The sequence below is a fragment of the Neurospora crassa genome, linkage group VII (assembly GCF_000182925.2).
Source record: "Neurospora crassa OR74A linkage group VII, whole genome shotgun sequence".
NCBI lineage: Eukaryota > Fungi > Ascomycota > Sordariomycetes > Sordariales > Sordariaceae > Neurospora > Neurospora crassa.
The window spans coordinates 968,385-994,769 of NC_026507.1; the positions used below are offsets into that span (position 1 = coordinate 968,385).

The 26,385-nt window shown below is 52.6% G+C and overlaps 8 protein-coding genes across 9 annotated transcripts; 5 read left to right on the plus strand and 3 right to left on the minus strand.

The window, feature by feature from the left end:
* The first annotated feature begins 191 nt into the window (after window positions 1–191).
* NCU09570 (glutathione transferase) lies at window positions 192–2,176 on the plus strand. Its single transcript, XM_954588.3, has 3 exons — window positions 192–736; window positions 795–926; window positions 996–2,176. Exons 1-3 carry the CDS (start codon window positions 725–727, stop codon window positions 1,866–1,868), a joined length of 1,017 nt encoding a protein of 338 aa, XP_959681.3. The 5' UTR covers window positions 192–724; the 3' UTR covers window positions 1,869–2,176.
* NCU09569 (hypothetical protein) lies at window positions 1,940–3,762 on the minus strand (the record flags this gene model as incomplete). Its single annotated transcript, XM_954587.2, has 3 exons — window positions 1,940–2,065; window positions 2,138–3,140; window positions 3,162–3,762. 2 exons carry the CDS (start codon window positions 3,760–3,762, stop codon window positions 2,140–2,142), a joined length of 1,602 nt encoding a protein of 533 aa, XP_959680.2. The 3' UTR covers window positions 1,940–2,065; window positions 2,138–2,139.
* A 3,558-nt stretch (window positions 3,763–7,320) lies between these two features.
* Window positions 7,321–8,773, plus strand: NCU09568 (hypothetical protein). The gene is made up of 3 exons (XM_954400.2): window positions 7,321–7,914; window positions 7,978–8,365; window positions 8,443–8,773. Exons 1-3 carry the CDS (start codon window positions 7,394–7,396, stop codon window positions 8,560–8,562), a joined length of 1,029 nt encoding a protein of 342 aa, XP_959493.1. The 5' UTR covers window positions 7,321–7,393; the 3' UTR covers window positions 8,563–8,773.
* Window positions 8,774–9,550: 777 nt separating this feature from the next.
* Window positions 9,551–11,779, plus strand: NCU09567 (myo-inositol-1(or 4)-monophosphatase). The gene has a single exon (XM_954399.3). It carries the CDS (start codon window positions 10,225–10,227, stop codon window positions 11,536–11,538), a length of 1,314 nt encoding a protein of 437 aa, XP_959492.2. The 5' UTR covers window positions 9,551–10,224; the 3' UTR covers window positions 11,539–11,779.
* Window positions 10,223–15,292, minus strand: NCU09566 (hypothetical protein). Its single transcript, XM_954398.2, has 5 exons — window positions 15,190–15,292; window positions 13,102–15,104; window positions 12,816–13,048; window positions 12,160–12,757; window positions 10,223–12,105 (listed from the first exon to the last, which is right to left on the minus strand). The coding sequence occupies exons 2-5, from the start codon at window positions 14,624–14,626 to the stop codon at window positions 11,768–11,770; spliced, it is 2,694 nt and encodes an 897-aa protein (XP_959491.2). The 5' UTR covers window positions 14,627–15,104; window positions 15,190–15,292; the 3' UTR covers window positions 10,223–11,767.
* Window positions 15,293–15,938: 646 nt separating this feature from the next.
* On the plus strand, window positions 15,939–18,234 carry NCU09565 (hypothetical protein). The gene is made up of 2 exons (XM_954397.2): window positions 15,939–17,082; window positions 17,143–18,234. Exons 1-2 carry the CDS (start codon window positions 16,355–16,357, stop codon window positions 18,077–18,079), a joined length of 1,665 nt encoding a protein of 554 aa, XP_959490.1. The 5' UTR covers window positions 15,939–16,354; the 3' UTR covers window positions 18,080–18,234.
* Window positions 18,235–20,080: 1,846 nt separating this feature from the next.
* NCU12035 (hypothetical protein) lies at window positions 20,081–21,542 on the plus strand. The gene has a single exon (XM_011397027.1). It carries the CDS (start codon window positions 20,609–20,611, stop codon window positions 21,305–21,307), a length of 699 nt encoding a protein of 232 aa, XP_011395329.1. The 5' UTR covers window positions 20,081–20,608; the 3' UTR covers window positions 21,308–21,542.
* pho-4 (phosphorus-4) lies at window positions 20,957–25,079 on the minus strand. 2 transcript variants are annotated; one of them, XM_011397001.1, is made up of 4 exons: window positions 24,496–25,079; window positions 23,502–24,404; window positions 21,925–23,421; window positions 21,389–21,841 (listed from the first exon to the last, which is right to left on the minus strand). In XM_011397001.1, the coding sequence occupies exons 2-4, from the start codon at window positions 23,572–23,574 to the stop codon at window positions 21,639–21,641; spliced, it is 1,773 nt and encodes a 590-aa protein (XP_011395303.1). In that variant the 5' UTR covers window positions 23,575–24,404; window positions 24,496–25,079; the 3' UTR covers window positions 21,389–21,638. The 2 variants fall into 2 exon arrangements, with proteins under 2 accessions (XP_011395302.1, XP_011395303.1); XM_011397000.1 differs by having other exon boundaries at window positions 20,957–21,841; window positions 23,502–25,079.
* Between the last annotated feature and the right edge of the window lie 1,306 nt (window positions 25,080–26,385).

The window sequence follows — 26,385 nt, forward strand, 5'->3', positions numbered from 1 at the left end:
AGCGCGTTGCGGGTCCTGCGGGTCCGTTGGAGGCGTGAATGGGTCTCGACCGAGACGACTCCACGCTCAGGCCCAGGGACCTTGATGGATTGGGGGGTGGGACCCACTTTGAACCTCACTGCTCAGGGGGGGTTATGCACTAACAATTACCGCTGAAGCATCAACCATCTACACTGCACAGTAAACAATCACACAATTCCAACTCTCCGTCTGCGTCGACATCTGTGGCTGTCCTTGCCGAATTTGTCATCAACTGTCGATGGGAAGGTGCGTATGACTGCCCACAGGCACAGGAGAGGGCAGTACCTCTAGATTAGGTCATACCCCAGACGAGACTTCGTCCTTTTCCACGAAATCCTTCAATTGACTTCAACACCATCCGAGTCTCGTCGTCTGCTTCTTCCCTGACTCTTCCTACGAACTGAACCATTGCGTCCACCTGTGCCCTCATCAACGCTTCTCGACTTATCCGTTGTGCTGACTGATTGCTACACCACCATCACATCATTGACTCATGTGACTCTCGAGTCGTTCCCCCCGGTTTTATTGTCGAGTTGTTGCCCAGTACCCCTCTTCTTCTTTGACCGGCCTGACTTCTTGACTTCGACTTTTCGAGGATTGCGTTCCGTTTCCCTCATCCATTGCGCCAGTCTTCATATCCGCAAACTTTGATTAGCAAGCCTTGTAAAACATCATCTTCTAGCTAAATATCTCCATACTGACAATGGCTTCCAAAGTTGGTTATGATCTATACCTCCCCCTCCAAGCTCTCGCAGCTAACCCCAGGACAACAGGATAACGAGGGATCCGGAGCTTTCATTCGCAGCGAAAGCGCATTCCGCCATTTTATCTCCCCTGATCCCAATGCTCAATTTCCAGCAGACAAGGGGCGGTATGCTCTGTACATCTCGCCCACATGTCCTTGGGTAAACTTTGCTCCTTTTTTCACTTGATCGTTATTCTTGTCGGCCGTCAACTTACACATTTGGTAACAGGCACATAGAACCTCCATAGTCCGGATTCTCAAAGGACTCGAGGACATTATCGACCTGTACGAACTCCACGCATCCATGGGTCCCACGGGCTGGTACTTTAGCGGTAAAGGTTCTTCCTTCCCTGCAGACCCCTTTTACGGCTTCAAGTACCTCCCCGATCTCTACAAGAAGGCCGACCCCTCCTTCACCGGTCCTTTTACAGTTCCCATGCTCTGGGACAAGAAGACCCACACCGTTGTCAACAACGAAAGTTCCGAGATTATCCGCATGCTCACTACCGCCTTTGATCACCTCCTGCCGGAACACCTACGTGAAGTGAACAGGCCAGGTGGCGGACTGTACCCGAAGCATCTGCAATCTTCCATCGATGAGGTGAATAGCTGGGTCTACAATTTGATCAACAACGGAGTGTACAAGACAGGCTTCGCTACCACCCAGCAGGCGTACGACGCGAATCTGTACCCACTTTTCGAGGGACTCGATCGTGTTGAGCAACTCCTCTCCTCCCCTGCACCCAGCGATGGTGGCTCGCCAGAAACAAAGTCAAGGAAATACCTTCTTGGGGACAACCTCACTGAGACTGACGTCCGTTTGTATACCACAATCATTCGATTCGACGTCGCGTACCGCCCAGTGTTTCAGTGTAGCCTCAAATCCATTCGACATGACTATCCAAATATCTACTCCTGGCTCCGCCGCTTGTATTGGGATCAAGACAGCCGCGAGACCAATTCCGCATTCCACTCGACATCTGCACCGTACCTAAATATGTATGGGCCGTCATACGCCGCTGCAAGGCACAAGAAAGTTTTTGGCGGGCAGGGGCCTTTCATTGTCCCTGGGGGGCCGACACCGTTGATCGATCAGTTGTAGGGCAGAATTTCCACAAATGAAAATCTTCGATGCTCTGCTGCAGACATTACTGCGAAACGATGATCGTTGGTCGGCCGGTAAACGAAATGAATGCTTCCTCTTCCTATTACACAAGACCGTCCAACAGGATCCAACGCTTTCAAGGAGTGAAAAAAGAAGACAAGGAAAGTGCGAAAATAGAGGTCGAAAGTAACAGCCTGTCCAAAGGTTACCTCGTGTCGTTTTTGTCAGCCAATTCTCCAAGCATAGAGAGGCGCAATGGATGATACCTCTAACTGTGGCCATTAGACAAATTACTGGGGTTGATGATGTCTTGTGCGGGTCGTTTCTCATAGTCACCCTGAGGCATGGCCGTATCAGGCTCCGGAGTGGTCCGATCAGATCTCACAGGTTCCTTGGGTTCAATCACGCTGTTCCGATTGACCTCATCGGCTAGATCTTTGAGAATATGCCCCATGCAGGACTTCTCCTTGCAAGGCGCCAACAAGCAAAAATCATCTTTAATGTTAGAAGCGGTGTCTTCGCCTTCATGGAAAATTTGCTGTTGTGGTACCCCATCAATGCACCGCCAGCCTCCATAGGCCCGAATTTTCGGCAGATTTTCGCTAGTGGGACGGTTGGTTCTGGAGAATTTATGAGGAGGGTCGTTCTTCTCGTACAGGCATCGAAACAGCTGCACCGCATCAAGCACATGATATTTGCACCAAAAGGGATGATGATGGCCCTTCAACACAAGAAGCAGTAACTCGAGCAACAGCCAAATCGCTGTGAGGAAGACCAGGATGCTCACCAAACAGATGATCCCGGTGAGCGAAAAGGTCTGGATGTCCGGGCTGGATACCACAAAGTGCCCGGATCCTTCCTCGGGTTGTCCGTTGCCGCCCTGGAAGACATTGGGGTAATTTTGTTCGGGGCCATCGAACATGGTTGCGTCACTGAAGATGTTTCGAGTTGCTACGAAGCTCGCGAGGACTAGGCGCTCCATATCGTTTTTGATGGATGACATGAATGCATCAATCACCCCGTTGGGACTGGTGGTTACAGACCTGAGTGCCGAGTCACCGCTCGCGTTCCCCAATCTAACAAGCATTGGGCCACCGAAGAATGTTGCCTCGAGGACTGCGACGAGGACGTTCGGAATGGTTCGATCTGTCTGCTTTCTGAGGTCCTCGATTGAGTTGAGAGCGGTTCCCTTGTGTAACCAATTCATCTGCTCCCAGCAAGACAAGATAGGTCTGGCGCGCTTCATCCAGAATTTGGCCTTGTACTGACCTGGGTCAGCGGGCTGGTCACGCAGCTCTGTCGTATACCAAGGGTCACTGCCTTCCGTCACGCTGGTCCGCCGCGCGGAACTCACTATTATAGCGAAGGAGTAGTTGGATTTCGCTGGTGGCCCGTTCACGACGTCCTCGTTGAGAAACTGGAAGGCGGCGGTAGGTGCGCGAGTAATAGCATCCTCGGACAGCCCGACGGACCATGGCTGATTCGTGTTGTTCCACAGGTGGTAGACGTCGCTGGCATTGGTACTGATATTAGGACGGTACCAGTCGTACTCGGTTCTGCAGAAGCCCTTCACCCCTAGTGAGAGGCCGTCGCCACCCCGGAGACCTAACTCGACTCCGGTGAGGCTATAATTGTAGCTGAGCTCATAGCCAAGATCAGTTCCGTTTGGAATGAGGCCGGTATCCTCGCTCTCGATGCTCACGCGATTGCGTAGCGTTACCTTGGCTGCTTCGACGCTTCCCAAAGAGCGCAAGATGCCTGGGGCACGGAGACCGAAATCCTTCAACTGCTGAACAGCAACTTCACTAGGAATTTCGGGGTAAAATAAGACGCTTGGGTTAACGGGTGCGACGTGTCCAATTGAAACGAGCCAGGAGACGACCGTCGACATGGCTACACTCCCTCCCCAGACGGCAAAGCAAACGAGGCAAAGGGATAAGCCGTATAGGAAGTCACCTCTTTGCTTGGGGCGCTTTCCTTCATGATGAGAGTTTTGAGAAGCCCCGCTGGTAGTCTCTGACTCTCCCGTCTTGAGCTCTTGAGTAGCCCCGTTGGGAGTCGCTGGCCCTTTCGTCTTGGGCTTCGTGGTTGACCGTGGATAGCATCGAACGGTATACGTCACCAGTCGAAGAAATGCAGCGATCGCATCGCCCGAGTTCCAAAGCATGATCATGCCAACAAATCTCCTCCTGGACTCGTTGCCCTGGAACATCAGGGAGACGAAACATATTATTTTCCAAAGGGCTGCGAAACTCAGAGTGACGACGACGGAGAGCGCAGACGCTACAAGCACTGAGCTTCTCCCGGAAAATGCTATAGCCCAACGGTCTCCTTGGTCGCTAGGCATATAGAATGCCTGTGCGAGGTAGTATGCCGTTCGTGGAGGTGGGGTGTATATGTCAGACATCTTGGTCAAAGATGAGGTAGGTCACCCCTAGAACCTGTCTGGCTGTGCTCTTCGGGGTTGACCGAGTCAGCAAAGGTCCCTTTGAATCCCCATGTATCCTCAAAATCAGGTGCTTTTGCCGACATTGGAAACCATCGGTTGTCATAACTGTGGGAGAGAAGCAAATAAACTTACAAAGCAGTGAACAGGTTTTTCCGATATCAAATGGATACCAAGGGCAAGATATCGCAGATACTAGCCTAAGAGCTCGAATATGCTCAGCTTTGAGCTGCGAAGCGCTTTGTCAACCCAGAAGGTGATGTGCCTGACCCTGGGCTTTGCGCTCAGCGGAGTATTTAAGCTTTGGAAATGTAAGTTGACAAGGCACTGATTCACCAATATGTGGCACTCGAGGTAAACTGACCTAGCCATAACTTAAAGGTGGCAAGGGCTGGTACCGCGCTTCACTAAAATCACATTGAGGGGACACAAGCCAAACCCCATGCCCTTGACTTCTCTTCGCCCTCTAGTCTCATTCAACATCTCTACGTCCATGAGTTCTCTGGACTTCTTTCGGCGTCTCGCTCTTCATCCTGAACCTGTCTTCTCCACTTTCATGTTTCCACATCCAGAAGACTTCAACTCCACCTTCGCAATTCTAGATCCTCGGCAAAGACTTCCTCATCCAAACCTGACGAGTAGGGCGGGGTTTTCTCGAGGCTTGACAAGTGGTTGGCTGGAAGGTGTTTTGGGTTCAATGAAGTCCTGGCATCAGGCTGGGAGAAAGGTTGCTGCTGCCCGGAGACAGCCCATTCGGAATTTCCGCCCTCTCTCCACTCCCAACACTCCCACCACTCCCCTCACCCTCTTAACTCCCCCCTCTCTGCATGTTGTCAAACCATGATAGGCCGTGGCATTGGAAATGTCAAGGACATGATTCAGCCGCACTACGACTCAAGTTTCCCAGAAGTTTTGGGGTCTGTGAGTCATGGTCTTCATTTGCATGATTCTGGTGTGTCGTACACCCGCGAGTGAATTGCAAGGACTCACTCTATTGCTTAAATAAGCACCTGTAGGTTTTTTTGCCGAGTGATGACAGCTGATATCAATAACATCTGTCAACGGGACGCAGAGACTTACAAACCAAGCGCCATGATTGACATGCGGAGAATACAGATTTGTGCAGGTGCTAACACTTGCCCGTTCAAGTTGAGCTCGGTTAATAATCTCAACCCTACTTCGCAATTCTCTCCACGGCACGGTATAGCAATGCAGCACAACGATCATGAAAGCCTTTGTAGGGCTTCGATAACATGCACGTGCATCGCTGAGACTACTAACTAGCCACTACCAACTCTTCAACCTTCCCACCTCGAAGGCGACCTCACAAGCCTGGTCTGCTTTAGAGCCTTCAGTGGCTCATTGGGAAATGTCGTTGGCCGGATCAAACTTTCGTGCATCCGAACCCATCTGGAGCCACGTAATTCACGCCGACTGTCAGTGACGGCCCGGGCTGGATGCACAAGACCCTCCTTGCAGCGAGTGCGTGAAATTGCGGCTTGCAGGCCATTTCCCTTTCTCATCACTTACCTGACCGTCTGTGGACGACAGCAAACGACAATTGACCAGCAGCAAGACTCTGTCAGCGTCAAAAGATGCTTTGAACACGTCGAAGCCCAATCATCCTCACGCAAGGTCAGTGGTTAGTTTGATTCGAAGAAAAGGTGGTGAAAACGGATGAGAAGGCTGCGAGCGCCAAGCTATATCTTCGACAGAACGCGGTTTGTGATGACCAAAGGAGCCCGTCCGGCCGATATGGTTGGATCCGTTAGCATCTTCAGCTGAGCCTCTATCACACCTACATAAGCGAAGCACGCCGAGACTTCTGATCCTCGGAGCCTTGTGGGAAATTCGAATTATACAGTATGCAGTGGAGCGCCTGGGGCGGTTCATTTTCATGCTCCAGAAAATCATTTGGTGCTCTGACGAAGTGCGGAGAAGCGCCTGCATGCATGTTGCAGCCGGAACTCACTAGGTAAGGCTGGTCGGTGACCTCGGCGATGGTAAACCCCTTTCAGTCCCCGGTAATCCCCTTGATTCGCTAATCGTTCTTGAGCAACGAATAGGGGTCCATCAAATGGAGATTTGACCACCATAAATCATCACCACTTACACGCCTGGATGGGGTCAGTGCCAGAGCCGATAGATACCAGGACTTCTTCATCATGGGCCAGCTGTTTGACACTGCATCGATACCACCAGCCCCCTTCATTTTCCTGCTCACCACATATCACCAAAATAACGTCAAATCATCTGTGATCAGTTCGCAGCCTGGCGATGTCAAGATCCATTGACATTGCAGGAAAGAGGATCATGTAAAGAGCTCTTGCTGCATGACTTGTGTTGGATCCATCTGATAGGTCAAGAAAGCCTCAGCTCCGCACAGGGATGGATACCTAGGTAGTAGATACCCAACGATGCAAGATGAGGAGAACTGAGAACTGCGGAATGCAGAACTCGGACTGATAGGACGGGATACCTGGATTATTATCACCAGCCGTATTATGTTAGTGATCAAGCACTTATCAGCATACCGGCCTCAACCATCTCAACCAGAAGCATGAGGCCAAGAAGCCGAAAGCTGTTAATATTGCATGAAAGTTGCATATGTGAGGCAACCGGGGCTTTTGGGTGTAAGTAGAAGTCTTCACGATCGGTTTTCGGTAAATGGCCACTCCTCCATTGGATGCAAATTGTGCCAGGTTCAGGTTTCGACCATTGGCACTCTGCTTCTTGGGCACTTCATTTAGCAGCTGCCAAGGTGGCACTGCCATGGAGCAATGGTGTCGGTGGCTTGGTGGATGGTTTTCCGGACTATGTCCGCCAGCAGCTCGATCAACAAGGGCCGCAATCGATACAAGTTACCGGGTTGAGGCTAGAGTATTGTGTGAAGTTGAAGAGAAGAAGCTATTGAGGCATTCCATAAATAAGAAGTCGCAGACCCGCCGGCCTTGATGGCTTCACTTTGTGTTTCACTGCACCACTGCTTCTTCTACACCAGTCTTCACTCACCAACTAGGTAAAGATCTCGAATCACCTTTCCCTCAGTTAGCATCTCCGGCACTTCACCATCACCATGATTCTTTTCCACGTCCTCCTTGCCCTGTCGGCGGCAACCCTTGCTTCCGCCGACACCCTGATCAACACCCTCCAGCAGAATGGTTTCAGCGACTTCGCCAACATCTACCAAGAGGCGGACCCCAGTATTCTCTCCAGCATCGACGTCGGCAGTAACTTCATCATCTATGCCACCAACAACACCCAGTCTGCCGTCAACTCCACCCTAGGCCGTCGTAGCTCAACCAGGCCCACCAGGCAGGACCGGATTGCCGCCAGATCTGCGGTGCAGAACTGGGCTACCAGATCGAAGAAGCTACGCTTCAAGCGCCAGCAGGCTAACTCTTCTGCAGCTGTCTACCAGTCTTTGCTGAGTGACCCGGAGATTGTCAACCTCGGCCCGGGCGTCAATCAGTCTCTTGTCGAGAAGCCGGTCGGAGACGCGGGGGTGCCAACCGTTTTTGCCGGTGCGGATAAGGCTGTGCCGGTCGTGGGTGATGATATCCCCTTTGACGGAGGTGTCATTAGGCCCGTGGCTTCGTAAGGCATCCCCTCCTCTTCTCTTAGCACCAAACTCGCCACTAACGAATCCGCCAACAACAGTCTCCTCGAGATCCCTGGCTCCATCCCCAGCACCCTCTCCCTCTTCCCCAACCTCTCCAACCTCACCGCCCTCCTGACCCAATCCAGCCTCGCCGGGCCCGTCAGCGAGGCCGCCGGCATCACCGTCCTCGCACCCGATGACAGCGCTTTTGCCGCCGTCAATATCTCGGCCCTCACCGACGAGCAGATCGTCGGCATCCTCAGTCAGCACGTCATTGTCGACTATGTCGGTTATTCCCCGCTGTTGAAGGATGGACAGGTGTTTAAGACGCTGGCCAACGGCACCATCACTGTTGCTGTCAGGGATAGCGGTGTCTACTTCAATGGTGCAAAGGTCACTGCTTCTGATGTCATTGTTGAGAATGGTGTTGTGCATACTGTTGCTTCGGTGAGTTCATTCCATTTTTTTTCCCTACAACATACGTACCTTGATGATTGAGGACTTACTGACACAATCTTGAACAGCTTGTCGGGTCCGGGGACGGCGAGAACCCGCCCGCTACTGGCGCTGCTGGTCGAACCGGACTTGGTTTGAAGACTCTCGGCCTCGCTGCTCTGGGCCTGGCTGTTGCTGCATTGTTCTAATGTGATTGCTAATTTCTGACCGGAAGTTGGGTCACAGGCTGGGTGTTGAAGGTCGAGGAAGGTATCGGAGTCTAATGCGTTGACGATTGTATGACGAATAAATGATCTATACCCTGTCTTAAATCAAGCCAGCATTGCTCATGATCAACCAGTTATTGGATGACTGCTGAGTACCTGTAGAGCGTTATGTATGCTAGGTGATAATTGCCGGATTACATTCATGACGGTTAGGGTTGGATGTGGCGACACGGCTCGGAACGGGCACTTTCTCGTATGTGGTCCAATCGAGGAGTCGGGTCCAGGGTGATCCAGATTCCTCGGCGGATGAGTTGTGTTCTGGTCATAATCACTCAAGATGGTTGCAAGACTCGTCGGTTGAGGTGATTTGTTCAATTGCGCCCTCGTTCACTCAAACTTGTCCTGTCGACACGTTCCCGGTATAAGCTGGAACAAACCCCGGCACCAACGGCCAAACGGGAACTCGTATGGTTCGGATACGATACCAGGGCATAAAGACCTAATCATGAAAATGAAATCAGCATCGTGAAAGCGACCGAATATTATTGAAGCACAAAAGGAACGAGGTGGGTGTCGAGTCGAAAAGAACCCCATCTTTCGAAGGATCGAATGCCACCTAGTGGAGGTCCCCTCTCGTTTGCACGTTGCCGCTGACCAGTGAAACAGACGCCATTTAGCACTGTCAGATGCCCTAGGGTCGCACCCACACCCCTGGAAGCCCGGCACGTCGGCGTCATCCGGACATCGCAGTGCAGCCAGGAACACCCGACCCGAGGGGACCCCACCACAACGGCACCTGACGACCACCTTCACCTGAAAAAGCCCCTTTGCGCCTCCCCGGATTTGCGCGCATTGCCTGCTCAGCCATCCTTCTTATCAGGTGTGGCTGCAATTGAGACATCGAATTTGCCGCGGCACTATCGTTAACAGCTGTCACAGCCCCACAGGCCTCTCACAAAGTCTCAAAAGTGCCTTGGAGAGAGATTTGCCTCGCCGTGACCATCATCATCCCAGGTCACTTTTGCATATTCTCATCAAACAACTTCCTCACAAGATCCATGTTCATGGACAACACACCAATCCAGATGGAACAGCCCTGACCCATCCAACTATCCATCCATCCATCCATCCACCCATCCATCCTGGTGATAGCGACCATGGCGTGGTGCTTCATCCACAAGGGGCGAAGCGCTTGCTTTGGCATGGGAGTCCTCGGGTTTGTCAAGTCTCTCCATGATTTCACTCTTAAACCTTCCCATTGCCAAGATCTTCGAAAAAGAGTTTCCCATCGCGGCACTTGATAATCAGTATCAACCGCGCTAACACACCTACCTGAGAGCACAACACCGTCTAAAAAGCAATCGCAACCACCGCCAACCTATTATTACACCGCCATACCTTGATATACACCTTAATACACGGAATTGTAATACACCACCTCGACAAGGGGGGCTAACTACCAAGCCTCCACCTGCCGCCGACGATCACCACCACCAAGACGTCGGCACTCCACATAGACACACCTTATTTCAACGTCAACTTCGTTACTGTCCCCTCCCTCTCCAGTGCGGCTCCACTCACCGACATCTCAACCTCAACCTCACAGACACATCCTCGTCACAACCAAAACCTAAGAAGATCAAGATGACAGTCACCACCCCCAACCCTTCCAAACCATCATACCAGCATGAGCGCCACATTGCCGAACTAGCCGTGCAACGCGCCTCCCTCCTCACGCGCCGCGTCCTCGCCGGCATCCTCAACCCTTCTTCCACTTCTACATCTTCAACCTCCACTTCCGGTACCTCGACACCACAACTTGATCATGACGACCACCCCGACCGCCGCGTCAGCGTCGCTTCCATCTCCAAGCCCGACTTCTCCCCCGTGACCGCCGCCGACTTCGCCGTGCAAGCGCTCCTCACCGCCGCCATCCGCGCGCACTTTCCGACCGACGGGTTCATTGGCGAAGAGGACGCCGATGCTTTGCGCGGGGATCCGGTGCTGGCTAGGCAGGTATTCGATTTGGTTCGGTCTTGCGCCTCCACCGAGTCAGGCGATGAAGCGCTCTCATCAGCACTGCCGCAAACCATTCCCGAGATGCTGTCCCTCATCGACCTAGGTGGACGTGGCACCGGCTCACCCACCGCCCGCTTCTGGGCTATGGATCCCATCGACGGCACGGCGGCGTTCATGCGCGGGCAGCAGTATGCTGTGAGCCTGTGTTTGATTGAGGGCGGGAGGGAGGTGGTTGGCGTTCTGGGCTGCCCCAACCTAGGCATCACTCTCCCCTCTTCCTCTCCATCTTCTTCTTCCTCTTCCGCTTGCACAGCTACGTACATAATCTCCGAGGATAGCACCCCATCCCCATCCCCTGACACTCAAGATCAGGATCAACAACAAACAACAAACGGCATCCTCCTCAGTGCCGTGCGCTCCCAAGGCGCTACCATCCGGCCCATCGCCGACCAGACTTCCCAAACGGATCTTCTCCCCGCGATTTCCCTCACCAAGTCCTCCTCCATCACTGAAAACCCCCAAACCAACCCACCAGACATGTCCAACCTCCACTTCATCGACTCCCTCTCCACCCCCGCAACCTCTTCCTCCCTCGTCGCCCGCGTCGCCACCTTGGCCGGCGTACCCAATTACTCATTCCCCGGCACCGAGCTGTACTCGTCACACATGCGATACGTAGCCATGATCCTTGGCGGGCCATCGCACGTGCAGGTCCGCATACCCAAGCCGAGGACCAAGGCCACCTATATTTGGGACCACGCGGGCGCACAGCTGATTTACGTCGAGGCGACGGCGGGGAAAGGGAAGGTGACGGATCTGTGGGGGAGGCCGATTGATTATGGACGGGGAAGGAAGCTGGATGGGAATTGGGGAGTGATTACCGCACACGAAGAGGTTGCTGGGAAGTTGTTGGAGATTGTGAGCGGCATTGTTGGGTGATAAGGGAGGTTGGTTGTGGTTTTCTTTGGAGTTTATGGGCATGACTGCGTTTGCCTGCTTTGTTGGGGGAGAATCATGGTGATTTTGGGGACAATGTTGGACGGCTGGATACCCTAAGTGATGCGAATGGTGATAGACGGCACCGGCAGCAATGCCCCGAACGGAAACACTTCTTGAGTTAATGCATGCATATTATGACTACTCATATCGATACCATTGAATCAAGTTGTTACTGCGATCGCCTCCGAGTCCACAGATGTGACAAGCTACCACTGCTAAACTTCCCAGATGCCCAAGTTCCCGGCCTCTTTTCGGTTGGTGCTTCCCGATGCTCGTGGATCGGTAGCTCCTGCAGACTCTCACCATATTGCACATCCCGTTCCCTGAGTTTCTCCAACATAAAGTTTCGTATCGTGTGGGCCGACGCTTCCTTCAACTGATGAGTAGATGCCACTGGCTTCCGTAGTCCACCCACAAATGACCGCCAGCCGCCGAAGATGAGGCTTCGAGCCCGAGTACTGAAAGCAAGCGCGAGTGATAGAATTGTAATGCCAAGTGAGGGAAAGACTTCAGATCGGTTAGCCTACCCATCAATACCCAGAAATAATGGGACTCACTCACGCATTAGCAGCAGCTGGGTGCCGATTCCCATATGTCCATCGTTTAGTTCCCGTGCGTTCATACCGAACATGGTGGCGAAGAATGATAATGGTAGAAAGAAGATGGTCACAACAGTGAAGACTACTATTGACCTCCCTTGAAGGACGCTCTCGTCTGCTCGTCGAATACCCGCTTTGGCTTCGATGATTCCCGACTGCTGTTGTTTCATGTCAAGCAATTCCCGGATCTGGGTCCGTGTCTTAGCTTGCCTCTTCTCAAGGTCAGCGAGTTCATCACGATTCGATTTCATGTCAGTTAGCAGAGAGCTGGCACGCTCAAGAGTAGAGGTCAGACCGTCCAACTGAGAAGACGGAACCCCAGAACCCAAGCCACGTAGTACCTTCTCAAAGTCCGTCATGATGGTAATCTGCTGTGTGAATATCTCTTGCATAATTTGTAGCTGGTCGATGACACTCTGGGCTTCCATTAGGACGGACCATTCGTACTTGATGTTGAGGGACTTGCGAAGCAGCTCCTCGGAGGTTTCGAGCGGATCCTGAGTGTTCATCCTCTTGACGTCACGGCCGAACCGCTCGTATGACTCCGTCTTCTTTTCCGCCTAGGGTCCCGTGTGTTAGCAATGCCATCGTACGTAACAAGGGGTACATCAGACGAACAATCTTGGATATGGCGGAACCGAATATGTCCACTACCTCTGGCCGAAGATCAGGCTTGGTCCTGTCGAAGATGACTTTGGAACATTCATCAACGATGATGAGAGCAAGATCGTAAATCGAATTGATCTGGCCTTTATCGACAGATGCCATGTAGTCCCGGACTGCTCGATGGACTGCAGAGGGATCAGGTTTGTTACGGCCCCATCTCCGAGGAAATGCGGTGATTATGGTATCTGTCGCCCACGAGGTTAGCTTGGAAACACATATCATGCGTAGCGAAACCTACTTTCATCCAGGATCCACATCCACAGTTGGTCAACCATTACCACCCTGGGAATTGACTCCAAATCGTTCTTCATCCAGGTCCCACGATAAACCACCTGTTGTCGGTCTCGCTTGGTTGTATCATCTGCAGTCCAGCTGCTGTATTGTTCGAGCGTGCGTCTCGGATGCAGGGAGGACTCGCCATAAAGATGATCATTGATCAGCCGCCAGTCGGCAGCCTCGTCGATCAGTTGAAAGAGCTTCGCTGCATGCCATAAATAAGTGCCTAGTCGGCTACTGGGACGCCAAGAAGGAGCATCATCCATGGATTTGTCGCTGATAAATGTGTCGTCGGGTATGCTGTCCTGTCTAAGGACACGTGCCGTCATGACCTTATCAACGACACTATCCCAGGTTCCTCGACGCTTGTTTAGACGCTCCATGTAAAAAGTTTCCTCCTTCTGCTGACGTGTCTTGCGTATGACATTCGTCATTCTCGTGAGTCGTTTCTCGATTTCCCAGTGTAGGTATGGCATAAAGAGCACCACGTCGTTTGTGTTAGTGGTAGCACTCGTCGGCGAACCCAACGTTGAATGTGTCCGTGGGGCGCATGGCGCGGATGGGACAACAGCGCAACGAGGTCGTATTTGGCGGGCATGAGGTGGAAGATGTGTACCGATACCGCCGCGTTCCTGTCCATGCCAAAGTTCGCGCTTCAATAACTTCTCGGTGTTTGACAAACGATTTGTGGGCTTGGACATCCCCCTTTCACGTGTGATTGTGCTGCGTTGACGGTCTAATCCCGAGGCTTCACCGTAGTATCTTGCAATGGCATCTTCCACCCACTTCATGTTGTTCGCCTGGAGATGAAAGTAGCGTAACTGGTTCTTGTCCTCCGAGCGCTTGAGTGGTGTATTGGCTATGTCATAAAGCAGCTTCTGAACCGAGATCTTCTGATGGGGGTACTGGCCATGACAGAGAGGATGGTCGAGGGTCATTCCGCCTTGTCCCTTTTCGTACACAATCACCCAACCATTGTAGCCATAGTTGGGATCGCTCGGATTGTCGTCGATGCTATCGTCGGGTGCACCCAGTCCATCGATGTAATTTTCCGGGTCCAGCTCTTCTTCCCTTTGCTGGTTCTCGGCCGGCTGCGTTGACCATTGCTGAACCTGAAGCAAAAGAGAACGGTTTCGCTGGAGAAGAGGCTTATGATAGCAATTTGGCTGTGCCAATTCCGCTAGTGCTGCCTTGGAATTTTTTATTGCTTGTTCCTTCCAACGCCTTCGTGAATCATCGAGCAAGACAACCAAGGGAGCGCTGTTGGGCTTGGGGGACAGGCGTTGGGTCTCGAAGTATTCCCTCAAGTAGCGAACACGACGGAGTTCTTTCCGGACCAGCTCCTTCTCTGTTGCCGTCAAACCTTGGTACAAGGCTTTTCTCTGTGAATATCTCGCGGACAAAAAACAAGCCCAAGCGTCGGTGGGGGGAAGGGGATCGACGTATTGATCGTAACGAGGGGGAGTTGGTTGTTGATGTTGATCCATCTGCTTCAGATACAGCGAGATGAATGTTGGATGTGGCCAGGTTGGGGGGTTCTTCTGTGGTTGCAGCAGGGTTGTTGGCTGCTTGTTCCCGGATGCTACAGTGGCATGTTACGCTGTCAGGTGTTTCTTCGGAGGTTCGGGGAGAGTGACAGTGGCAGTTGACGTCGGGCAACGTTAAAAGCACTACACGTAGGAACTCGCGATGCTTATATACCTACCATCTGCTTCGGGCTGTGACGTTGATATGTCTGTGATGTGCCTTGCGAAAGCTGAGCTGCAGTCCTAGTGTACTTGATGTAGAACGTAGATGTATGTAACTGAACGATTGGATGGCCGGTGTTGGCTTGGTCTCGCTAAGGAAGAGGGTTGGGTGTTGTTTCCCCGTTGTGCTACGGCTCGGCGCATTCGTGCCTTGCCTTTCCATTTTTCCACGTTGGTCTCGGTCAAGAGGCCTCGTACCCCCAAGTTCCATGGAAATCTGACCTTGCCCCAACAGAAGGCGCCGGTTAGCATGTGCACTTAACTTATCTAGCAGTCTCGCAAGCTATCATTGGAATACGTACCGTGTGGCTTTGGATCTGCGTAGGGAATACGCAGTAAACAACAATCATTGGACATGCCTCGTCTAGGCCAAACTGGTGCCCAAATACCTCTAGTGACGATGTCTGCCTTGGGGAGGGGAATGCTTGGCGATTGCAGAGAACTAAGTAGAGGTAGCCGAGGACAGGTGGAATGAGGGGCTCTGTTGAACAATTCAGCTGACTTGGAAAAAGGTGTCAGTTTGCGACAGCTTCCATCTCAGAGGTATGAGGCTGCTGAATGCACTTTCCATCGTTGCTGATGGTAGGTAGGTAGGTCGCAGCTTCGGTGTGTGACGTGTCTTGCATCCACCAGAACAGATGCGAGCTGGATGCATCGACATCTCGGGAATGTACCCCTTGTTAGTAATTGGCAGTCAGACTGATGTATCCCTTAACACTTACACCAGCGAAGTTATGCACCTTGGTGGCTGCTCTTTCCACTGTTGATCGTGACGCTTACCCTAACAGTACCTAGATTTCCAAGTACTTCCCTCGTTGACTGAGTCCTTCTGTTGTTGAGACATCTCGATAAGCTCAAATTAAGGGTCTGGACGGACTCGGTCACTGTCTCAGCTGTATCCGTGAGGGTTTCAATCGGACAGTTCCTGTCCTGCACCAGGGCATCATGCAGCCACTTTGACTCGGCAGCGAGCGGAAGGAAGCGGCAGGCACCATGCCGTTGCAGAAACTGAACACGCACGTCAGGTGCGAGCCTTCACAAGTCAACCACCAAAATCCCGGACTGACTGTTGGAGATAGAAACAATGCCCGGCCAAGTCTCACGGCCCAGCAGTCAACAATCTCGAGACTATCAAGCACTAGTAGTCACCAGAAATGCAAGTCCGCAATCATCTACCACCTGTTGCGCCCTTGCAGCTCAGGTTAGTCCCGCAGCTTTGTCTGATACGTCGCCATGGTTGAGAGCAAACAAACAAACCGAAATTTCCGTGTGTCGACAATGGTAAGAGAACAATGCCAACAACGGGCCCACCCAAGTCTTCCATCAAACGTCCACAAACCGGTACCTTGGACAACACAAAACCATCCGAACTGTGCACATCCGATTTCTTGACGCTCTGCTGGTTCTGGCTTCGAGTTCCCAGACCTGTAACTGCATCACCTGGCTGCCACCACAACAACTGTCACAATGCCCTCTACCATGGCAGACGCGGTAGCTGAGATCGAAAGCCTCCTCGACACCGGTATTGCCGCTATCAAGGGCCTTATTCCCATGATCTGGGTTCAAAGCAAAACTTCGCCAGTCCAGTTCCTCGTCGGCGGCGTCGCCGTACTGTTGTCGTACTTGCTCCTCACCATCTCACCACCTCATGATCCGTCCGAACCACCCCTCATCAAGCCCAGGTTCCCAGTAATTGGCCACCTCTTTGGTCTGTTGAACCACCAAGTCAACTACTTCAGCGAGCTGTTCGCGCGGTACCATTTGCCCATCGCAACTCTCCCCATCGGTAATCAGAAACTCTACGTTATCTTCGATGCGCCTCTACAACAGGCCGCTCTGAAGGCCAAGGACATGGACGCGCAGTCTTTCATGGTGGACTTCGTCCCGCGCATCTTTGGCGTCAAACAAGGCACGGTCGACAAGCTCCTCGGAAAGGATGGCGTGCACCCAAACATCATGGGCGACATGGAACAGGTTTTCAAGTCCGCGCTCTCGGGAGACAACCTTCAGAAGTTGGCCAGCACCACTCTTGCGACCATGGCCGATACCTTGAATGATGTGGATTCCAAGAAAGGTACCAAGATTCCCAACATGTTTCTCTGGCTTCAGTCACTTCTTAGCAGATCCACATCAAAAGCATTGTGGGGAGAGAAGCACAACCCGTTCAAGGACCACCAAGTCATTGACGCCCAGTGGTACGTTACCTTCCCCTTACCTTCTCTTAGCCAAAGCTAACCACCACCAAAACATCACAGGGACTTCGAATCCCACCTCGGCCCCTTGGTCCTCGGGGTCCTCCCATCCATCGTCGCCCGCCGCGCCTATCTCGCCCGCAACAAAGTCCAATCTGCGCTTCTTTCCTACTTCAGCGCGCGCCATTACGAGACTGACCCGTCCACCTCCTACTTCATCCGCGCTCGCACTCGTTTGCTAAAGAGATACGATCTTCCCGATGACGAACTAGCCAAGAATGAAGTAGCCATCACCCTTGTCGCCACTACCAACGTTCTATCCACTCTCTTCTGGTGCATCGCCGAAATCTGGACGCGCCCTGATCTCTTACAACAAATTCGCGCCGAAGCTTTGCTGGCCGTCTTTGGCAACAGTCAAAAAGCTCTTTCGGGTGAGGACATGGGAACAAGAACAATCACCATCCCCGCCACGGGCCTCGACGCCAAGTGCCCCCTCCTTGCCTCCTGCTTCCGGGAATCCATCCGGCTTGCCTCGCAGATCGTTACCGCCCGACGCGTGCTCAAGGATACGTTGCTCACCGACCCCGTCTCGGGAAATTCCTATCTGCTGAAGGCTGACACCAATGTCATGATGCCTGCCAAGGTAGTCCACCGGAACACCTCCGTCTGGGGCGCCGATGCTGAGGGGTTCAACCCCCGTCGATTCATGTGGGAGGAGCTGGGTCCGAAGGTGGAGAGGCAGAGGAAGGCGGCCTTTGTCCCCTTTGGTGGTGGAAAGCACATGTGCCCGGGAAGACACTTTGCGTTTACCGAGAATTTGGCGCTGATGGCGGCGTTGGCGATTGGGTTTGAAATTGAGGGATTGGATAGAAGTAAGTTGAAGATGGGCGACTCCAAGAGGGGCGAGACGGCGAAGCCGTTGCCGGGGTTGGAGGGTGGAGAGGTGGTTTTGAAGAAGAGGAAGGGGTGGGAGGGCGTTGAGTGGGAGTTTAGCTGCTAGTCGACCGCGACACCTGTCTCTTCGCTTTGTTCCAGTCTGGCATTCTGTTGCGGATGTGTATAGTACGGAGTCAGTCCACTGATAGTAGGTAGGCAAGACCGGTGTGCATACGTTGCAAGACATCTGTCCGAGAATCGATTCCATGATGCGCATGGTGCTCCCTTTGTAGCGATCGCAAGAGCTCTTCCAGTTTACCATCAACCCTCAATTAAAGCTCCAAACGCCCTCTCCCTCCATAAACACACCCAGGGACTCCCTCGCTCCCTCACCTCCCATCCACTCTGACCCAAAAAATCAGCGTAGTTTCCATCTCTCCTAGTGTCCTTGCTTCTCCCAGCTTTCGTAGAGCTGCTCAATTCTCCTCGCATGTTTCCAGTTCAAGCCTGGCAGCTTTTTAGGCCTCCAAGCGCCGCTCAGGTCGAAACACATCCGCTTTCTGCGCAAACACTTCCTAAAAACGACAAATGATGTAAATGGCCGCGCCTGTCGATACTTTGTGCCCGGCGGCAGGTCAAAGCCGATGCTGATATTTTCTCCGTGTCCAATAACCTTGTGAACCAGCCCGTGGCTACAGGCGGCAAACTGCGCAGCGATTCGCGGAGACCAGGTTGGTGGTAGGGAAAGGAAAGGTAGGTTGTGTAGGGGGTTCAAAGCTGCTCACCACAGGCGGCATATCGTCCCCCGAACGATACGGATGACTGGCGGCCAGCCAGCTAAAGTAGTTGAGAACATGATGAGACGGCGTCCTCAATTGGCAGCATCCATTCCATTTACTTTTTGTCTCTAGGAGCCAGTGGACAATTTTTGGCCGTCCTTGACGTTGGTAGTTCGCGGCAGGCTTGCAGATCATGGACACGCTCCAACTGTCTTGATTACGATGACTGCCTGGCGCTCTTTTGACGGAAATGAAAACATCTTGGTATTGGGTGCGGTCGGAACAAATATTTGAAACAAGTCGTGGTTGTTGCGCTTTTTTGGTGAAATGGCGCTCGTTTTGACCGTGGCGCGGGCCGAGCTGGCTGCGCGTTTGTCGAATTGTTCATGTAAACGCCAAGTACCGAACATATCACAGCAAGCTCCTCATGAGCAAGCATGAAAGAACTTGAATCGCTTCTTCTCCATGGTACCACCCGTAGGCAGCAAGCATAGTGAAAAAAGATATCCGAAATGGATGATGGATTGACATCAAAAATTACGGCCGGAACGGCCCCGAAGGACAATTCATGGCGGCTGGCACCACGATGTGCAATGCAGGCCCTCCGCCATACTACGCGGTGTTCTTGATCTCCGCGCAATCGACCAAGGTAAGTATGAAGAAAAAAAAGAGGAAAGAAAATTCTAAGAATGAGGGGAGGGGGCTGCTGTTAAATACCCTGGAAGAAGGGGTCTGTGCACGGGTGCAATTTCCCCTGCTGGCTCCACCCAGAACTCTTAGGTGGCTCGTGCACGATGTTACGGTGGGCTTCACGCTGTCAGCTGTCGACCAGGCGGCACCACTGCGCCCTCGACTTCCCTTCCGTCTTCGACCTTGACATCAACATCGTCAACGCCAGGTGCAGCAACTCCTCTTGAACCTCAGTCTCAGAATGCAAGCGCATCTTTTGCCGTTTTTTTGAGGCAAACGGTAACATCCATGCCTTCCACTTAGTCAATCATCTCTCGCTGTCCGCAGTCGGCACCTCCAAGCAGGAGTTTGCCAGTACCGAGGCAGCCACAACCACCCGCCGCCGTGATGCTGTTTCCCTCACCCTCAAGTGCACCAGGAGAGATGTTGTATGATAGCTTAGGTCAGGTTTGACTTTGGAAACAGCAGCATGCTACATACCTCGCCACCGAAGCAACATCCCCTTCATGTCCCTAACCTCTTACCATTCACCAACACCAGTTCTTCCCCCAATCGCCAAGTAAACACCGAGCTCTTTCTGATGCTTCCAGCCTTGGCCCTGAAAGTCGCCCCGGCAGCTGCGTTTCTCATCTTCCCGTGAGCCTTCATGGGTGGTTGTGAGGGTTCTACTTCCGGCTTCAAGTGATCGATGTCTAGTTACCGTCTTTCCCACGTTGCTCCTCTACTCTGCGCCCTCACCATTGTCATCGTCATCAGCATTATCTGGCATTACCCACATCGTCGTCATCATCAAACGTCCAATTTCTGTTCTCTCTTCTGTTTGTCTCTGCCCCTAAGCCGGCTTGGACACGATAATCTCCGGTGCTTTCTTTCCAGCCTTCCCTCGCCCAGCAGAGACATTCACTGAAAACCCTAATATCTTGTCCGTGGACGATACTCGACACTGCAGTATGCCGCCAATGGAGCGACCACGACGACCGGCTCTACGACTCATGATTCCGACGTCTAACTGTCCCCGGTTTCCTTCAAGGGATCCCTCCGCCGGGTTATTTGACGTCGACGAAATCCACTCTCGCCGCATCCGGCAACCTCGACCCGAAGATGACGGTCCGCGCGCTCCTCCAAGCATATCTTCTTTCGTCTTTGCCAATGAATTGCTCCCCCCTCAACCCTAGCATATCGACATGGACATATCTATCCGCCTGGGTCGGCCGCGAGATCTTCCTCATCTGAAGAAGGTCCAAATTGCCTCTACCCTGAACTTGAGGACCTCCGTGAGATGGAGAACATGGCTGCCGTGGCGCGCCAGGCATACGACATATAAGGGAGACCTCTTGAATCTTTGCCTTATAAAAGGGATGCTATGGGTTGCCGTCGCCAAGCTCGCAACTGGAGAAGACTGGATCGTTGGTTTTGCAATTGGCATCCTGAAGGACGACTGGGACCAAGAAGAGCGTTGTGACGACGTTCTTTACATCGTGATCCATGTCCATGCTTCTGTGCGTCGAATGGGCGTCGGAAGCCAGCTTCTGAAACAGGCTGAGCAACACTTGTGGGAGAGAGGCTTCGATTATCTGGTCGCATCGGCTTTCAGGGAAGAACCATGGAAGGGGCCGGAGGAGACGTTCTTGAAAAAGAATGACTCCCAACGAGTAAATTTGTTGGGCTTCCAACGAAGGTGCCCGTGTCCACGCATTATGGCTGAAATCCATTGTCTGAACAGCAAGTTGAGCGAGATACAGCCGGGTATGGAAAGGGTTTTGTGGATCAAATCCTTGCCTCCCAGGCTTGGCTCGAAGCGCTATGATGACAGCACTCCCCCATCCGATGAGAGCACGCCCAAGTCCTACGGGTGGCCTTCACTCCGGAGGCTCCTGCTTTAAGATTATGATTACATCGATGATTGAAAGCTGGCAAGGAACAGAAATTGGTGATGAAGAGCACTAGGAGCTTGCCATGTTCATGTTCTCAATTAGCGTTTGGTTGATATGGATTTCAGAATAGCGTACTACCTGGGGTATAACAGCCTCACAAAATAGCACAAAACAAGCAACAGCTATCTACTACGTAACCACCTGCGGCGACGTGGTTTGAAGGAATAGAACACAAATTCTGGACAGTTCCAATTCTTTTCCATCCATCCTTGGTCACACCCACTCCTCTTTTTTCTGTCGAGCGGCACCTCTATTCCGACATCCACCCCACAGCGTGCATTCAGCCACTATACCCCCAGCGAGGAGCATTGATAATGATACCCATCAAACATCCCGAAATGATGCCTGCAACAGGCAGAGTGATGAACCAGCCCATGTAGATCCAAGCCACAAGGCGCCAGTTGATGGTCCTCCACGTGCCCGAGCAAAGACCAACACCGACAGTAGCGCCCGTAATACACTGCGTAGTCGACACAGGCAGCTCTGTAAGTCAATCGTCGTTAGCAAGCAAGTTCGCCCCATGCATCGGCAGTCTCGAATCAAACGAAAGAAAAACAAATACTTACTCAACCGAGTAGCCAAAATAACCGTCACCGCGCTCCCCAACTCCATCGAAAACCCTCTGCTCGGACTCTGCAACGTAATCCGGTTGCCCAAGTTCCTCATGATGTTATACCCATACGTCCACAGGCCAATCACCAAGCAGGAAGCACCAAACACCAAAATCCACACGGGAACATCCGCCTTGCCCTTCTCGGGAAGCGCGCCGTCCTTCCAGAGCTGGAAAACAGTCGCATAAGGGCCAATCGCGTTGGCAATGTCGTTGGCGCCGTGCGTGAAAGAGGCGGCGGCTGCCGTCATGATTTGCAAAAAGGAGTACATGTACTCGGTCTTGTTGTCGTAGTGCGTCGCGTGCGCGTGGAGTTCTTCAACGTCGGACGAGATGACGGATTTTTCTTGCTGCGAGGAGAGGACGTCTTGGTCGACGCCGCGGAACAAGGCCCACTTGACGTACCAGAAGAGAACGGCGCCCGAGTGCCAGGGACCAGCAGGGCGAGGGCCGACCATGGTCTTGATTTGGGGTTGGGCGGCTTGGGCGGGCTCAGAATGGTCGTGCGAGTAGGAGGAGTCGTCCTTGGTGATGGTGGCCCCCTTTTCGCCGTCGGTGGGAGCCGAGGGGTTGGAGGTGGAGGATGTGACGGCACCGGCGGCCATTTCCGAGTCACCGTTTTGAGCGGCGCGGCGGGCGGCGAGTTGCTCCTTTGTCAAGCGACCGGCATAGAAATCCTGGACGACACCGGAGCCGTCCGCAGGCGGGGGAGGCACCTCTCCGCGACGGAGAAGGAGGGGGCCGAGAGGGATGTGCCAGAAACGGAGCTGCCAGTCCTCGAGGATGACGATGCGGTAAAGCCAAGGCATCAAAAAGATGGTGACTAGCAAGGCCCAGGCGGCGCCGACACCGATGATGGTGCCCGCAATCTCCGGGTTGGTTAACGTCACCTTGTAGCTGCCGCCCTTCCACAGCAGGAGCATGCAGAGCAGCGCCGCGGTGATACCAAAATAGATGGGCACCATAACGAAAGCCTTGTAGACCGGGTTCGAACGGAGCAGCACGCCGTACTTGGTGACGAGGAAGATGATGGACGCGAAGGCGCCGGCGAGGCCGGGCGCGATGACCCAGGCCAGGAAGACCGATACCACGCCATCGTTGATGCTCGAGCCGACCCATTGGACGCCGTCGGCACCGACAGCCGCGATGCCCATGCCGATGACACCACCCATGATGGAGTGTGTGGTAGAGACGGGTAGGCCGAAGCGGGTGGCCATGGTGAGGTAGATGGAGGAGGCAACGACGGCGCAGACCATGCCCAGCATCAGGAGGGCCGGGTCATCGGCAAAGAGAGTGGTGTCGACGACTTTAGTGCGGATGGTGTCGGCTACGCGGGCACCCACGCCAACAGAACCGGCGAATTCCATGATGGAGCCAAGGATCATGGCTTGGAGGTAGGTGACGGAGCGGGCGGCGACCGAGGTGGCCCAGGAGTTGGCAACATCGTTGGCTCCTGTTGTGGAAGGGAATGGTTGTCAGTGAATGTTGCAAGGGCTTGGTTGAATATGGGCCAGGTGGTGTTATTTGACATACCAATGTTCCAAGCATCAAGGGCAGCAAAGATGGTGCCGATGGCAAGGAGATAATCGAACTGATGGAGAACCATCTTGAACGATATGTTGCTTCAACCAAAACAATGAGGAAAAGAGGGTAGTTGGTCGCGTGAGGGAAGGCACGCGAGCGTCTCTAAGAGAAGCTCTTGAGCTTGCTCTGGTTGTTTTCTTTTGTTTGGTGAGCGGCTTGGTGCTGAAGAGAAGACAGGATTGGGCTCGGATGGTTTCCATGGTTGGGTCCTATATGTAGGATATACAAGACTGCGCGGGATGGATTGTTCGTGCATAGAGTACTGCAGCAAGGTTGCAACAGGTACGTCCCGTCGAAAACCAACGGAATGCGTATGGGAGGCGATCCCATCCAAGGGTCGGGCACACGTGTGTGGTATCTCAGGATGTGAATGTTTCTTGGTGTTCGCCAGCCAAGGACCTAACTGCTGCATATTCGCTTGCCCCACACACATTAACGGTGTGGCAAAGAGGTGAGGTGAACGAGATGGTGTGAGAATAGTGGTGGTGGCCGTGGTGGTGGTACGAACGCTGTTGTTAACTGCTTCTGGGCATGCCCGCCGTGGTGGAGGAATCTTCATCGTTTTCGGTTCTGGGCGTGCTCGGCGCGTGGCGAGTGCATATCATGCTAGTGATCTTTTGTCGAACAAGACCGTAATGACAAGACCGTGAACCCTTGGGGAAGTGGAGTCCAGGGGAAAAGGAATAGGAAGAGAAGGATTGGTAGGTCAGGTACCGTTCACCCACCAACATCTCGATCGACTCCTCCAGAGAAGGCTGGAAGTAACATTGGACGTCAAGAAGCGTGGGATGGTGAACGTGCTTCGCTTCTGCAACGAACATGATTGCATGGAAACCCTTGAATCATTGAGGGCTGAAGGCGCGTGACAGTGATGTGGCAGTGAGTGCAATTCCTGTGAACAGCCGAAAGGGGTTTGGAAAGAAGATTGGACAATGATACTTACTGCTTGTCTCGTTTTGAACGCTTGGGGGGCTTCCTCGCAGACGTGTCACCTGAGGTCTGCCCCATTGGGAAGACTGCAGGTATATCCACCGTAGGTATATCTGGCCTTGAAGCTCAAGATATTGACCACTCGGTCAAGTTTCTTGAGCTCGGCGTTGAGTTCTCCTCGAGTGTCTCCCACTTTCAGAGCTTCTGGATGAACCAGACAGAAGTCGATATCCACACATAACGAACATAGTCCCGCCGTGATTGAACAAGTCCGCCATGGTCAAACACTCTCCAAGCTCGAGATCATCCCATAAAAGTAGTGATTCCAGCAAATCACCTCGTCCAACATACAACACGTCCATCCCATATCTCCAATGCGGGTTGGCTTGGGCCAGAAGAGGAACTACCCCGAGGAAGAAAGGTCCAACGACAATAACAAGAGTAAAAGAAGAGGTCTTGGCCGAAGCAGCCAAGAAAAGCCAAGGGCGAAGAGCTGAATGCTTATATATTGCCAATGGGTCGGCAGAGTGGCGTTGGCATGTCGAGAATGAAGAAATCAACGCTCGCCGTCGACACACGTGGGTCAGTGACTCGAACTCCCGGCGTTGAAGAAAGAGATGCCAAGAAGCAAAGCGCCAAGAAGAAAGCCAAGATATACGCCATTGGTACCTGCCTCCCGAAACGCCACAATCTTGATGCCTTTTTTGGCGAATAGGACGCCTGGAAGAGTCAACGTGGTTGAAGATCTGAATGTGAATGGCATGGAATCCTGGAAGGCGTTGACGATATCTCAACATCGTCGATCAACCTCAGACGCAGCAGAGCAGTGCATGAGGCTGAGATGCGCCGAAGAAGTCGTCTCGCAGGGTGGTACATATATTTTCCATGTACGTACTCAGCACTGCTAGCAAAGGAATTGTGTCGTATTCGGGTCCGCGCATGTGATGTTGTGTTGTTGTTTCGACAGGACTGGGTGGGAGAGAGAGGTGGATGGTTCCGTTGGGCCATGAACCGTCCAGAGCTGTGAGTTTGTTACCCCACTATCAGCAAGTGACTAAATCATGCCGCAGCTCAGTTAGAGTCCCATCGCATTTCACATGCTTGAGTTTCAAATCATGGAAATGTCTTGCGCTTCCTTTCAACAGTCAATCCCACAATAGACAAAATGGTAACTGTCAGTGTCTGCGCGCCACAATGTCCCGGAATCACTGGAGCTCTGGTAGCATTCCCAAGTTATTCAGCGTGCAACTTCTATGGTTCCTCTGTACGTGCACCATTGTCCTGTACCTGTCGATCAGTGCAAGTCATCCCTTCCCTTCCGTGGATATCGGGATATTATCAGAGTCGCCGGATGGGAGAATGGAGGAAGCAATAGAAGGGGCGGTCAGCAGCTACGGGTCTTTTTTTTTTTTTTTTTCCTCACACCTTGCATTCCCTAGTACCTCTTGTTATAACAGTTTTCCTTTTTGACATCCAGCCAACTACTTCTTACCACTTGTCTTTTTGCGCCTGCTCTTCGTTTTTATGACATTCACTGCCTCTTTCGAGATAGAATGCAAATGTGCTAGGCGAGCAGGAAACTCGAACAATTTCCGTGGCCTCTCTCAGAGTTTACGTTGTTAGGCTCATACAACCATGTTTCAAACTGATTTGATCTTCGATCATCACAAAACATCTGGGGCGGCAACGCAGTGTTCTTGCGCTACAAGCAAAACGGATTGGAATTTGCTACGATGCAATCAATGTCGTAGTGGTTGAGCCGTGTTACCTCATTATCGATCGTAATTGCTCCTACAAAGGAAAAAAAAAATAATGATGAAGAAAAATAAGAAGAAGAACAAGAAGAAGAAGAAGAAGAAGAAGAGGAAGAAGAAAGAGAGTTGGAAACAGTTGTGTTGAAGCA

Coding starts and splice junctions, on each gene's coding strand:
- NCU09570 (XM_954588.3), top strand. Junction 927..995: donor TCTCGCCCACATGTCCTTGG/GTAAACTTTGCT, acceptor ATTTGGTAACAG/GCACATAGAACCTCCATAGT.
- NCU09568 (XM_954400.2), top strand. CDS start 7,394: ATGATTCTTTTCCACGTCCTCCTTGCCCTGTCGGCGGCAACCCTTGCT. Junction 7,915..7,977: donor GTCATTAGGCCCGTGGCTTC/GTAAGGCATCCC, acceptor CGCCAACAACAG/TCTCCTCGAGATCCCTGGCT. Junction 8,366..8,442: donor TTGTGCATACTGTTGCTTCG/GTGAGTTCATTC, acceptor AATCTTGAACAG/CTTGTCGGGTCCGGGGACGG.
- NCU09567 (XM_954399.3), top strand. CDS start 10,225: ATGACAGTCACCACCCCCAACCCTTCCAAACCATCATACCAGCATGAG.
- NCU09566 (XM_954398.2), bottom strand. CDS start 14,626: ATGGATCAACATCAACAACCAACTCCCCCTCGTTACGATCAATACGTC. Junction 13,049..13,101: donor GATGTGGATCCTGGATGAAA/GTAGGTTTCGCT, acceptor CGTGGGCGACAG/ATACCATAATCACCGCATTT. Junction 12,758..12,815: donor GTTCCGCCATATCCAAGATT/GTTCGTCTGATG, acceptor ACGGGACCCTAG/GCGGAAAAGAAGACGGAGTC.
- NCU09565 (XM_954397.2), top strand. CDS start 16,355: ATGCCCTCTACCATGGCAGACGCGGTAGCTGAGATCGAAAGCCTCCTC. Junction 17,083..17,142: donor CAAGTCATTGACGCCCAGTG/GTACGTTACCTT, acceptor AAAACATCACAG/GGACTTCGAATCCCACCTCG.
- NCU12035 (XM_011397027.1), top strand. CDS start 20,609: ATGGACATATCTATCCGCCTGGGTCGGCCGCGAGATCTTCCTCATCTG.
- pho-4 (XM_011397000.1), bottom strand. CDS start 23,574: ATGGTTCTCCATCAGTTCGATTATCTCCTTGCCATCGGCACCATCTTT. Junction 23,422..23,501: donor CCTTGATGCTTGGAACATTG/GTATGTCAAATA, acceptor CTTCCACAACAG/GAGCCAACGATGTTGCCAAC. Junction 21,842..21,924: donor TATTTTGGCTACTCGGTTGA/GTAAGTATTTGT, acceptor ATTGACTTACAG/AGCTGCCTGTGTCGACTACG.